At 40.8% G+C, this 14,027-nt stretch overlaps 2 protein-coding genes across 3 annotated transcripts in view; both read left to right on the forward strand.

The window, feature by feature from the left end:
• Positions 1-366: 366 nt before the first annotated feature.
• Positions 367-12,179, forward strand: ctcf (CCCTC-binding factor (zinc finger protein)). 2 transcript variants are annotated; one of them, XM_061036442.1, is made up of 16 exons: positions 367-541; positions 3,704-3,884; positions 3,996-4,132; positions 4,275-4,394; positions 4,508-4,687; positions 4,984-5,196; positions 5,323-5,476; positions 6,119-6,289; positions 6,386-6,519; positions 6,707-6,827; positions 7,635-7,784; positions 7,873-8,033; positions 8,268-8,450; positions 8,562-8,694; positions 8,829-9,077; positions 9,363-12,179. In XM_061036442.1, exons 2-16 carry the CDS (start codon positions 3,716-3,718, stop codon positions 9,608-9,610), a joined length of 2,523 nt encoding a protein of 840 aa, XP_060892425.1. In that variant the 5' UTR covers positions 367-541; positions 3,704-3,715; the 3' UTR covers positions 9,611-12,179. The 2 variants fall into 2 exon arrangements, with proteins under 2 accessions (XP_060892425.1, XP_060892424.1); XM_061036441.1 differs by having other exon boundaries at positions 368-541; positions 5,314-5,476.
• Positions 12,180-13,555: 1,376 nt separating this feature from the next.
• The window catches only part of carmil2 (capping protein regulator and myosin 1 linker 2), a 47,637-nt gene continuing 47,165 nt past the window's right edge, over positions 13,556-14,027 (forward strand). The window contains exon 1 of the mRNA XM_061036443.1: positions 13,556-13,890. Within this exon, the coding sequence (XP_060892426.1) occupies positions 13,863-13,890 (28 nt within the window). The 5' untranslated portion in view covers positions 13,556-13,862. The remainder of the gene's footprint in view (positions 13,891-14,027) is intronic.

Consider the following 14,027-nt stretch of genomic DNA (forward strand, 5'->3'; position numbering starts at 1 on the left):
TACGTTTATTTTTAATAATTATATTCTTGTCTCCTGTTTTCTTGAGCTGCTGTAATGCAAAAATTTCCCCCATGGGGGATCAATAAACTTTATCTTTAATTAAAACTATTCCTGACCTTTAATAGATGATGCATATAAAATACATTATTTTATTTAGAACATCATTTCCGTTTCATGATTTTCTTTCTAAAAGCATTTGACATCTCGAGGTTTATTTTGTATAATGAAAAATCATATCTCCGAGGGTCCTCAAAGCGGCCCTATTCCACACTGTGATAAATGGGCTTCAATGTATTCCAACGGGGCGCCCCTCCTGGCCAATCAGGGTGTGTGCAGCAGCTTCGACACCACCCCCCAGCGGCCGCACAGGCGCACTGAGCGCTCAACTGCCATTTTGTGGCAGAGGCTACTCTGCTAAAGCGGGAGAGGATTAAAACAAACTGCGAAGAAGCCTGCATTTCTCACCAGCATCTCTAACTTTGTAGCACAGACTCTCTGCTTTCGGCCAAGTTAAACGGGAGGAGAAACACACTAAAAAGAGGTAAAGTATCACTACTTTTCTGATAAGTGGGGAGTTTGCAGGATCTTTAATCGGCCTCTAGGTGTCACGATGGGGCTCTGGGTCCGGGCAACTCGTCGGAGAGTGTTTGTCTCCCTCTATCGTTATCCAAAACCCCGTCTAAATACGTTAAAAAACCCCAAGTTTTCACAAATATATACACAGCCTGCTTTATTTTAAGAGAAACTACGGCGATAATGTTGAGGATGAGCAACTGATACTCGGATGATTTGGTTGGAGAGTTTAGGCCGAGGCGTCCATTTTCTCTCTTCTTTGTTTCCCGTCTTTGCAGCCTTGACGACATGGAAACTGGCGGGTTTAAGTTAGTGCTCATGTTAGCTTGTGAAGGCAACAGAAGGCAAAGTCCCCACAAACAAACACGTCTACGTGCACGATAAAATCACCACTGGATTACAAAGTAACACACAAGTCACGTTTTAGCACACAAACACGGAGTTACTCGGGAGGTGTAGCGCGTTGAATTACCGATAGATAGAAGAAACAATGTTAAGCTAACGGAGGCTAGGTCAGCCAAGAGAAAAGGCCCTTCCCCACCCCAATGCCCTTAGTCACGTTACGTCTGAAAGAGACTCCGCAAATATAAGCAGACTTCTCTTTTGGTTTTGTTGTTTAATTCAGCTGCATCGTTTTTCTACGTCTACTTTAGTCGCAGTCAGCTTGTGAAGAGATGCACACATCACTAACATGTAGGCCAGCGCGGAAACAGTGACGAAGCAGTCAGAGAAAAACCATCCTCGGTAATCACGATACATTCACGAACAACAAATAACGCGGCGTGTGTGGTCCTGAAATCAGCCATCTTCCACTGGGGAGTATCTCTTTTTCTTTGAAATGTTCCTGTCATAGCTCCGTGGTCGAAGCTGTTGTTGCACCCTTCTCCCGCTTGTCTCTTATTGTAAGCCCACCTAGAGCATCATAGCCTCAGATATATATTATAGCAGAGAGCTCCCTCTACGATTCGGCTTGGAGAGCTACAAAAATACCGCTATATATCTGCTGTGTGAGGAGGCAACAGCTGCCCGTCTGGTTGCTCAGTATCATTGCCATGTTGTGGTAATTTTATTGTACTTTTAAGAGTATATGGAGGAGGCCTTTATAACAGCCTCTCTGGCTCATTTAGTAACATAGACACTAGTGAACAAACAAACATGTTACGTGCTAACCTGGATCATCATCCAGAGGTTACTGCTCATTGTCAGATAATTATGTACACTATAACAATATAAAAGGCTATTTGATATCATGTGAGGTACAGCATCACTGTTGGTACTAAATGTGAAAATCCTGCTATGATCATTGTTTTTTTTTTAACCTTAAAATTAAACATTTTCTTTTTCTGGCTTCTGAATTTTTTTTCTTTCACTTCTTACAAATAACACAGCAACATTTAAAAACATGGTGCTTGAACTACACAACAAAGAGGCTACATTTTTGCCTGAAACTGCATTATTATTGTTTGTTTCTTGTGTACCATTATATGTTGTTTGTCCTATATGCAGTTAAAATGAAAACATTAAGAAGACTTTTGAATGTCCTTCATTGAGACATTTATCTACCTAATACAATGAAAGTTGTGAAATCTCACTGATTATCTGTACCCCCTCCCCTCTTTAGGTCGACTTTCAGGTAGCAGCCTGAAGCCTCGGGGTGAGCAGATATGTGTTGAACAGAACAGTTTACAATATCTGCAGTCTGTTACAGTCAACATGTCTGTATATGGAAGTGTGTAACATGTCCCTCTTCCCTTCTTCAGCTTGGCAGGGACAGTGAGTAGCAGGCATCTGAATCAGGAAAGCTCAGGGTTTTCAGCAGCAATTACAACCCTGCAGACTGCAGTCCAGTCTACAGAAATCATGATAACAGTCAATTTATATCAGCTGTTCCAGGTAACACTAGTAGAGTTAAGTTGAAATTGTTTAAAACTACACTTTGCTCTGGTATGCCACAGCCCCCTAAATACACCAACTGTTTCACAGTATTCATAGTAAAGCAAAAAAGAAGTAAGAAGTGAATGTCAAAAGAAAAAGATCTAGTGTTCAGTTAGTATTCATCCTCATCTAGTCTATGAAACCGAAATTCAAGAGTACCAAATTGCTGTCGTGACATATTTTCAACTGAACCGGGATAGAATCAATCACAAGTTAGAAGGCGGTATATAACTTTGGGACACTTTTAATTGGTCAAAAAGTTAGTGAACACCGCTGAGGGCAGGACCAGTCATCAGACATTCGAAACGTTTTACAGGTAGAGAAAATACAGATATTTTGAGATACAAATGCTCATTTAATGCTTTATTAACATTTAACACAGGGACCCTGGATTTAAACCAGGAAAATTTACTTTTTGTTTCACAAAGACTTAGCTTAATATTGGGGCTTTAACACTTGCAGAAAACTCCTGAAAAACTCCTGATATTTCCAGGAGGAGCTTTATGAATGAACGCAAATGGTCCCATTTTTCACTCAGACTTCACTCGGAGTTTCTCTTGCTAGATCCCTAGTATTTTTTCTTCAGCAAGTCTGAGTGAGCTGATGTGAGAACACAGCAGGATATTCTCTGAAGAATTAACCTCAAGCCAATGGGAGGGGGGGTGATGTTTACATACTGTGACTGGAGTCAGTGCATTGACTGACTGCCCATGACTGGTACGATCTCCATGCACGTTATTGAACTGCTGCATTATGTTGTTCTCTGCTCTTTGGTTGACATTGCAGTTCTGCGAAACCACACGTATCATGATATGAAGGCAAATATTCTCAGTATAGCGTTGAATAGCAGACTCTGTTGCTCCGTCCGCTACTTACCTCGGGAGACCCCCGTCCCCCTTCAGTCTGACAGTGATAGTCTCCCACTGTGAGGAGCCAATGTAAACAGCCAGGTCAGAAAAATCTCTGGAGCAGTCCTCCTGAAATTATTTAGGTATTTTCAGGAGTGTGTTTGTGAAAACGGCTTATGAAATATATAATATATATACATAGTGTGATTTAATTCAGGAGATCTCTAACATTTTGCTCCTTTAAAACTTGCTGATAAACTCTACTTAGTCATAAAGCAAACTTGCTTCCAGTGGACTCAACAAAAAGCACACTGCTTAATGATATTTTATCCTGCATAATATTTCAGTTCCTACCCAACATGGACGGAGGGCCAACAGAGGGTGTAGGGGTGGTGGAGGTCCCCTCCAAAGACTTTCCCTCCATCCAGGCCGTTCACAGCCAGGATGCAATGGTGGCTGATCTCCTCCAGCAGGCAGCTGAGGCGGGGGGCGTTGTAGAGGGACAAGCTGGAGTGGTCCTCGAGCAAGGTTATTATCCATCAACCGATTTGTTAAAGTGTAACACTGTTGTCTATTTCACATTTCAGGTTTATGTAGAAACTGTTCAACTATCTGACTCTCAGCAATGTTGTGTTTCAGGTCATGGAGATGGAATGGTAGCGAGCCAACAGCAGCTGATGGAAGCAGCAGTGGGGGTTGGTGTGGAAGGGGGAGCGGGGGTTGAAATGATGGTTATGGACTCGCTGGATCCAACCCTATTACAGATGAAGACAGAGGTAAGCTCACAATTAGAAGCTTTATGATTGTTTTGGTATGATTGTTTTGTAAAGAATAAAATCATTTAGATGTAAGATGCTTTATGTGGGTTGGGTGTTCTTCTCTATTGTAACAGTCAATTAATTCAGAGTGAATCTGCAGGTGATAGATGCTTCAGTAGGCGGTTCAACTACTACAGTGGGTGTTGTTGGAGGAGTAGCAGGTTCTGCGCACCAAGCAACTGTAACAACAGTAGACCAGACTCAAATCATCACACTACAGGTGAGTGCTTCTGAAGTCATTTTACATCGTGGTGTTGAGTTTGTCTCAATAACGCACGGTGCGTTATTTCCCCTTCACATGTGTGCTGACGTCGGGTCTCTGTCTGTCTTCAGGTGGTAAACATGGAGGAACAGGCGGCTCTGGGTCTTGGTGAGCTCCAGCTGGTCCAGGTTCCTGTTTCTGCCACTACTGTGGAGGCCCTGCAGCAAGGCACTTATGTAGACACCACTGCTATGCCTAAGGATGGAGACCCAGTCATCTGCCACACCCTGCCACTGCCTGAAGGCTTCCAGGTATACAGACCAGCTCGATTTTTAGAGCTTTAACTCTGATTTAAAAATGTTAAACTGCGTTGGATATAAGCAATGGCATCGCTTACTAGTTTTCATTTAGAATATCTTTCCATAAATATTCAGGTTTATTTTGAATAAATATTGAGTTGCGTTATTATTGGTTTTGAAAGTTAAAGTTCCTCAGTCTTGGGACTTCTGATATCTTCTCTCTACCCTTTGTACCTACAGAGGAAATGCACACATTATTTTGTTCATGGTGGTTAACTGACTAAACATTAAGTGTATATTTCTTATAGGTAGTCAAGGTTGGTGCTAATGGGGAGGTTGAGACAGTGGAGCAGGAGGAGGAGGGAGGAGTTGTCCACCCTGTAGAGGAAGATGAGATGGGTAGCCACCAGCTCCTGGAAGAAGGGGAGGATGAGCCCATGCAACCTCCAAACGAAGACCCAACCTGGTCAAAAGACCCAGACTATCAGCCTCCAATTGGAGGTATCAAGAAGACCAAAAAGGTCAGATAGTTGTTTGGTATCAGTCTCTGTTGTTGTGGATGTGAAACGGTAACATGTTGAAAGGTAGAGCTTTGATGTCAGCTAGTGATGAGGTCTAATGGTTGGCTGTGTGTCCAGGGTAAAAAGAGTCGTCTTCGATATGCTGAAGGAGACAAAGACATGGATGTCAGTGTGTATGACTTTGAAGAAGAACAGCAGGAGGGCCTTCTGTCTGAGGTAAACGCTGAGAAGGTTGTGGGCAACATGAAGCCACCGAAACCCACCAAGATCAAGAAGAAAGGTGAGACAAAGACGTGTGCTTGATTGACAGTATGACAGGATGCAAACTTTCTGTCATTGTTTTTGTAAGATTTAATTTGCATTACCCTTTTCAAAACGAACTCGTATTGGCCATTAGTATTCGTTCAACCTTAATCACAGCATTTTAGGTAAATTGAACTGCTTCCATGTTGAGGTTTACATAGTTTAGATGAAATGCTGTGAAGTTACTGCTAACAATGAATATGGGTTCAAACTCATATCTTGTATAAAAAAAAAAAAATCTGCACAGACGGAGGCAACATTCACTATTTTTTGTCCGACTTTACTAGACGTCTCTTCTAATCTGAACAAGAGCAATAAGGAGGGATGGGAATCTCACTCTTTTTTTTGTCTGGTGCCAATCACATTCCTAAATACGATATTGGTAAACAGTTAACTGTTATTATCCAGAGTTAGTTTTTTGGACTGTGGGACTGTTTGGAAATAAAATACATCTTTAGTTTTTTTTACCGAACTCTGTTGTCCACATTAGTCGGTTAAAGTAATGCTTGAAATTATAGTCTGTTCTAAACGTTTTATGATTCTGAAGTGTTTTTGAGTTTTTTGAGACAGTGACTGTTATTAACTCTGTGGTCTGTGTCTTGTCATTTTTGTGTTAAAGGAGTGAAGAAGACATTCCAGTGTGAGCTGTGCAGCTACACCTGCCCTCGGCGCTCCAACCTGGACAGACACATGAAGAGCCACACGGACGAAAGGCCTCACAAGTGTCACCTGTGTGGAAGAGCCTTCAGGACGGTCACCCTGCTGAGGAACCATCTCAACACACACACTGGTACTGACCTACTGGACCACTTCATACCACTGTAAGACTCCCAACTAGACCATACGAGTACAAGTATTGAACTTTTGTTGTTTTTTCTTTTGACAGGAACTCGTCCACACAAGTGCACAGACTGTGACATGGCTTTTGTGACTAGTGGAGAGCTGGTTCGTCATCGTCGCTACAAACACACACATGAGAAACCCTTCAAATGCTCCATGTGTGACTATGCTAGTGTGGAGGTGAGACTTTTATGTTCCTACTGCCTGATTTCACTTTCGGCTGTTCTCCATAAATGTGTTCTCATCGAGAAATTCAAGAGATTAATAATTTTTTAGCCAGCACTCAAAGCTAAAATAGGTTTCAGATACAGAAAGTGCTGCAATTTTTTTTGTAATGACTCTCTGTGTTTGTGTGCATCTCATGCAGGTGAGCAAACTAAAGCGTCACATTCGTTCCCACACCGGTGAGCGTCCATTCCAGTGCAGCCTTTGCAGCTACGCCAGCAGAGACACATACAAGCTTAAGAGACACATGAGGACACACTCAGGTAAAACTTATCCCTGCACTGCTCTTCTATGTTAACAAAGGCAGGATAAATGATAAAGTGGCATGTTTCAGTTAGCAGAGATGAAGGACTAAAACATTATAGTTGTTTAACATTTTGTCTATGTATTCTTGTTAATGTGTTTTCATTTGGTAGCTTCCTTACACAATAATTAATTCCAATGAAAAAGAAAGGACTTTTAGCCTTTTGCTTATCATCACCTTCCATTTACTTTCAACTTCTGAGCTATAATTTTGACATGTATCAAGTCAAACTAGACTGATGTTATGTATCCCTTTGCATTTTTCATGTTGCCCTGTCAGATTGGAAAAATGAATAAGAACAGTAACCAGGGTTCAACATTCACCGCAAAATTGCCCAAAGCCAACAAATTACAGTTAAGGGACCCCTCCTTGGGATAACAACTGTATCCCAATTCTTTAAACCTTTGCAAATGCATCCCCACAATTCCAATGACATCCCCATTGCTTCACACTAGCATTAGCATCGTCATGGCTGACCCTCCAGCTTGTGAGCTGCGGAGATTTAGAAGCAGTAGCAACATGGTACAGCTACAGGAAACTGCAGTCTGTTATTGGGTTGATGTAGAAGTTCAGTGTTATATAATATTGGAAGGTTATGAAGGCTGTGTAAAGTGATGGTTAAATTGCCTTTAAATACATTTTTAAGCTTGATTTTATAAAGGGGGCACCAAAATATAATTGTGTCATCAGATTTTGTTGTTGAAAATACGAGTGTCTACTCCTGTAATGGTGATTAACCCATGTTTTTGTCCGATCCTGTTCTTAGGAGAAAAACCTTACGAGTGCTACATCTGTCACGCTCGCTTCACTCAGAGTGGAACCATGAAGATGCACATCCTGCAGAAACACACCGAGAATGTGGCGAAATTCCACTGTCCACACTGTGACACAGTGATTGCACGGAAAAGTGACCTGGGTAACAAAAAATCAAAAAGGTTTAAACTTACCACACACAGATCACTTTTTTTTTTTTGACTATTAACGTATATCTCGCTGTTCTGCAGGTGTCCACCTCCGAAAGCAGCACTCATTCATAGAGACGGGGAAGAAGTGTCGTTACTGTGATGCCGTTTTCCATGAGCGCTACGCTCTGATCCAGCATCAGAAGTCTCATAAGAATGAGAAGAGGTTCAAATGTGACATGTGTGACTACTGCTGTCGCCAGGTTTGTCCACTCAATATTTTGTAAAAAAAAAAAAAAAAAAAAATGTTTATGTTGGGTTCCCCGCTGCTAGTTTTTGTGAAATTGTAATTTCATATGAATAAATGGGTAACCCAGTGCCAGTGTCACTGTTTTTAAAGACATATATTTTAACCCATATGATTTATTCACATGTATTAAGCATTGCATTATAGTTCTGTCTGTTATTAACGTTGTTTAACATTCTCTTGTGTTCAGGAGCGCCACATGGTGATGCATCGTCGCACCCACACAGGAGAGAAACCGTACGCCTGCAGTCAATGTGAAAAGACCTTCAGACAGAAGCAGCTGCTTGACATGCACTTCAAGCGCTACCATGACCCCAACTTCGTCCCCACCGCCTTTGTCTGCCCCAAGTGTAACAAGACCTTCACTCGCAGGGTAATGGCCCTTCCATTTTCATTTCGCAGATCTGGTGTGAATTCTAAAGTTTAGCATTAATGACTAAAGTTATACAATTCTTCAACAATCTAATTTCTCTTTTTTTTGCAGAACACCATGGCTCGCCATTCTGAGAACTGCAACGGTGAGGTGGATGAGACTGAGAACGGAGCTGAAACCCCGAAGAAAGGAAGGAGGGGTAGAAAGAGGAAGATGAGGAGCAGGAGAGATGATGATGATAGCGGTGAGAATTAAACCTAGTATATTTATGGGGACCTGAGGTCCTGGGAAGTTGGTCTGATCAGGGTTAAGGCTTTTTTCACACCTTTGCTTGTCACATTCCTGACGCCTGTCTGTGCTTTTCTCTGTTGCATTCAGAGGAGGATCATGTTGAGCAAGACGACGAGGAAGAGGTGGAGGGTGAGGAGGAAGCAGCACTGCTACAAGAAGAAGAAGAAGAGGAGGAGGTAGATAGTATGGAACTGGACCAGGCCCCTGCCGCCATCCCGGTGCCGGCTCCTGATGAGCCACCTGTGAAGAGGAAACGAGGCCGACCCCCAAAGAATGCCCCCAAACCTCCAACACCCAGCAAGCCCGTCAGAGTGGCTACCAAGACACCTTTAGCTGGTGAGAATATGACCGCATTTATTAAACAAAATGAATGAACAAATTACTGTTATTATCGTGATGTTAATGAATACTTTGGGTTTGGGTTTTCCCATGTCATTAAAATAAAGTGAGATGGAAATCTTCATTATTTCTAGAGACAGTTAAAAAAGTTGTAGCTTGTAAGTTGTTAAACCTGATCCCTGTCTGGCTGCACTTGTTGTTGTGTTGCTGTCTGGTGTCTTTGTATAACTATTACCCCTGAATGCAGCACTGAATTGAGTGATGTTGTGTTGTGTTTTGTAGCTGCTGCCATCATCCAGGTGGAAGATGAGAGCACTGGAGCAGTGGAGAACATTATAGTGAAGAAGGAGGACGGCGACACCTCTGCAACGAGTCCTCTGGAGCAGGGTGTGGCTCTAACCGTGGAGGGGGTGGGGCTTGATGGGGAAGGGGTGGAGACTGTGGAGCTGGCAGTAAATGAGGAAACAGCCGTGACAGCTGCCAACGGAGACCTGACACCAGAAATGATCCTTAGCATGATGGACCGATGAACATGCCCCACACACACACACAGAGATGGACTTTGAGTATAATTGGCAAGCACACATTAACATTTTCACATCTTTGGCCTTCACCGGATGTTCCACATGGTGGCCACATTGCCTCAATTGCAGTGGCTGCACAAATCGACATGCACGAAGAAGGGAAGCCGCATGTAAATACTCTTATCATAATACTCCACGTCCATATACTTCATCATGCAATACACACACATATACACACATGATCCCACTGCACACACTTGTGTACTCTCCCTTATCATAATCAGATATCATCTGAGCTAACGACAGACTTCTCTCTGCTCTTTAATGCTCGTTTCAGTTTGATTGTCTTTTGAATGAATCATTGTGTATTTTGCTACTAATTTGTACCCACAGCCACTTCCTGTGTCAGTTCCCGCCCACACACTCTGCAGCTAGTGTTTCTCTCCTCTGCTCTGCCAAAAGGGGACATTATGACATCTAGTTTCACTTTTCACCTTGATTTCCTGCTTGCTCTAATTGCAACTACTTGACTTTGCTAATTCAAGCCTTTATATGTGTATATATAGAAAAAATGTAGTTTATCCTAATGACACGTAGTACCTGCTCTCAGTCAGATGCTCTTTTATTTTCCCAAAGGTTTGATTTCCCTTCTTTGCCTGTGTTAAACACACAGTCCTTGTTTTGATTTTATGAGTTTGTAAATGAAAGCCTCTCTCAAGGGAAAGATGGAATTTTTCTTAATACATGAGCTGATAGCTCAGGAAAATGCAGTCAAATTAACGGCAGTCATGACTTCATGTGTGTCTGACATGTACACTTCCAGCAGCCATCTTTGTTCTTACCTACAGTCAGTCACTCAAATTAAACGTTTCACATAGCTCCTAATTCAGTTTCCCAGCACCAATGTAGTTTAAGATAAAGTTATATTTCCTGTTTTCTCCTCTTGATGACTATTGGAAGATATTTGTCATTCATATTTATGTTCTTCCTCTGACTGTCAATTGTTTCCATCTCCTAAACTGATTGATCCCTGACTATTAGAGAAAACTCATGAACCTATTTAAGTTGTTAAATTTTGTACTTAAGGTGCAAATTGTGAACATTCCTTGTCTTTAAATCACAGGGTAAATATGTTGTTTTGAACCCTAGGCCCTACTTTTTTACATATTAATGTTGAGTCCACCAATGTGCTGGTTTGTGCCACTGACAGGCTCTTGTCACTTTGTGCCTATAAGACATCCAGACCCCACAATGTGTAAAAAGGTAGAGCCAGGGCTTAAAATAACACTTTGACCCTTAAACATTGAATTATGTTTATTTATTTGAATCATTACTATGATCAAACATTGCTTTGTAAGATAAAACCAGCAGCCCTTCATCCCCATTGTAAAAAACAAAACAAATCAATATAACCAGCTGTAGCAGGTGGTTTGCATGTACATACTGGGTTTAAACCCTTTTTGCTTATGTGAACCTTTCAAATGTTTTTATTGGCAGATTTGGAGATGAATTGGTTCAAAGGGACGTTAAGGTTTTCATATCTGTGATAAATGTGTTGTTGCCATACCCGGTACTACATCCCCATCATGCTTTGCTGCCACACATGAAACCTTCTAACCACCTAAATCTGAATACACAACCAACAATTCTCCAGTCTGATAAATATTGCTCCTGGCTGTATTACGTATCTGTTCTGATGCTGTTTTACTCTTCTTATTATGGCCATGTTACAGCTGCCACCAATTTCCTCTGTGGTTGGTTCAGTTCAGTTTCATAAAACAACATTTGGGTCATCTGCTTCTGCTTAAAGTGTGAGTTTAACCTGTAAAGGAACAAGATATTACTGAATATACGATATAAGACACAAACGGATACTGAGTGAAGTTCAGTGGTAACATCCTTTAAAAAAACAAAGCAGCGTTCATGCTTTTTTTCTGACAGGCTTTGGTATTGAAAGGAGGTCTGTTTTAAGAAGCTGTGGTTTGTTTTGTGCGACATGACTTTGTTTGGCTATCAGGTTCAGCTCTGTAAGAACAAAAAACAATCTCAGCCCAAATTCAAAGCAATCATCCTTTGAAAAAATATCATCTCTCCAACTTTGCTGGATGCTCAGAAGTCCAGCTGGTTCAGGTGTTCCTCCTTTTAATAAAACAAGCTAGAACCTTTTTCTTTTTCTTTTACAACTGTATAAGCCCAGAATATGCTGTAAAAACCCACAGACATACAGTATGGTTTTTAGAGGCTGGTTTAAGTCTAAAGAAAATAATGCTCACGCATCAAATTGTCACTTTTCTATGAATCATTCAGAAACAAAATGTGACTGTAAAAAAAGGAAACTTTGCATTATCATTCTATCATGTTGTTCAGGAGCACGAATGGAAGATGGGTGTTTGCAGTATCTTTGTTTTTAGTTTGCACAACCCTTGTTTGATTCAGCAGAAGAATTGAGAGAACTGTTTAAGAATGGTGTGAAACGCCCTTGTTTGAAAGCCAGATGGAACCTTTGTCCTGTCATTCTGAAACTGAATCTCTGTATAGATGATGAGAAATAAAAATCAATCTGATGGGCCCATAACTGCTTCTGTTCTTTCCAGCAGGTGTACTGCTGCTGGGGCAGAGGTGTGATGATGGTTGGAGGATTAATCAGTCAGGCCTACATTTTACAGGTTGACACATCATAGCCCACCTGCTGAAGGTGAATGATAGTGATAAAAATAACACCCTGATGCATTTATTGTTGCAGTAATCTTACGCCAATAACCCTAATACGCTGCTGATTACTGATGGATCATTTATGGATCTAACATGCTTTAAATATCTACCATCTAATGTAGTAATGTCTGTCTACTGAAAGGTTGTGGATCCGTTAAAGCCCACGACAAAGTGTAAAAGCTAGAGGAAATAGTGAGTGTCTTGTAGGAGTCATCAAGTTTGCTTTTGTACCAGAATATATAACGTCTGCTGCTCCTTCATTAAAAAGAGAGTACGCTACATATTTACATTTTATCATTGTAGCTACAGGACTCTAGATATCACCTGTTGCATCATTTAGCCCATCTAAGTAATTAACAATAAGCTGTTTAAAAAAAAACAACAGATTTCTTTGTAAAGAAATGGCAGAGCGAAGGTCGTCAGATAAACACAAATCTGAAGACTGAAATTATTTTGATAAATGAACATAATTACAAACTTGTTACGTTACAAGAATAATTACGCAACAGGTAAATACAGATGAAGTATCTTTATGTCATATATCTGAGCTATAGTTATTTTTTAGATTAAAGGTTTTACTCCTTAAATATTAGACAGTCATGTAGTTTAAAAACCTCTATCTCCAACTTCTAAAATAAAAATGACCCAAAATGTCCAATTTAGTATAGAAGGAACAGCCATTTACTGCAGTTGATCATTTTAAATGATGACAAGCTTAGTGTACATTGAAGTCATTATGGTTTTGAAATCAAAGCTAATGCTGTATTAGCGTAGCATATCTGTGATTGAAGATTTATATCTTAACTTTTACTTGATCACAACATCAAGCATAGTCAGCCCCATCAAGGTCAATATTTGAGTTAAAAGTGTAATTTTTCCTGCATGTTATAATGCCCCCTGGTGGTTAAAGGTGAATGAAACAGCCTCTCACCAGCTGTGCGTTTATCACATATATAAAATATTATCACAGTGTGTATTAACTAATTATACAAGCACCTGTTCAGTCTTAAAGATTAGATTTTCTGAGCTGAAATCTGAGCAAAAAATACGATTCTCTTCTCTATTGCGTTCATGTCTTCCAACATCTGTGATCACATTATGGAGGACAGTGACACCTCTGAAACAGCTTACTGCTTCATGTGTTAAGGTGCAGATTTCCTGACTGTGGTGATTTTATGTGCGGGGGCGGTTAGGCAGTTAAAAGGGTTCCTGCCAGTTTGCTCGTCTCTGTAAGTTCACTACAAAAGTGACTCACAACATGGAACAGGATGTAAAGGTTTGAGAGAACAAAAGCAAGTAAAGGTGACGTATGTGTGCAGAAGTGCACAAGTGGAAAAGAGAAAGCAGGTGGGAAACTTTGATAATTATTCCTGTTACATCAATTCTTTCTTTCTACTCATGTGATGTAAAACTCTGGACCGGGTCAGTGGTCAGCCAGGATAGTTCTCTCAGACTGAATGTGGGACTTTGGTGGATCCAAAGATCATCTCAGGTCAACCCAGTGCATTTTTAATTCGAAAACAAAAACTATTTTTAAGCGCATAGGATGGACTCTGTTTCTCTCAACCTGCGAGGTAAGATGACTTTCCTTTAACTTCAACATCAGAATTTATTTTTAAATCTCAGTGACAGTTTGATTTATGAGCAGAGAGAGCAGCAGCTTATCAACACCGCAAGTAACAAATAGCAGTGCTTTTGTATGATTTACTGC

Source organism: Labrus mixtus, chromosome 4 (genome assembly GCF_963584025.1).
Source record: "Labrus mixtus chromosome 4, fLabMix1.1, whole genome shotgun sequence".
NCBI classification, from domain to species: Eukaryota; Metazoa; Chordata; class Actinopteri; order Labriformes; family Labridae; genus Labrus; species Labrus mixtus.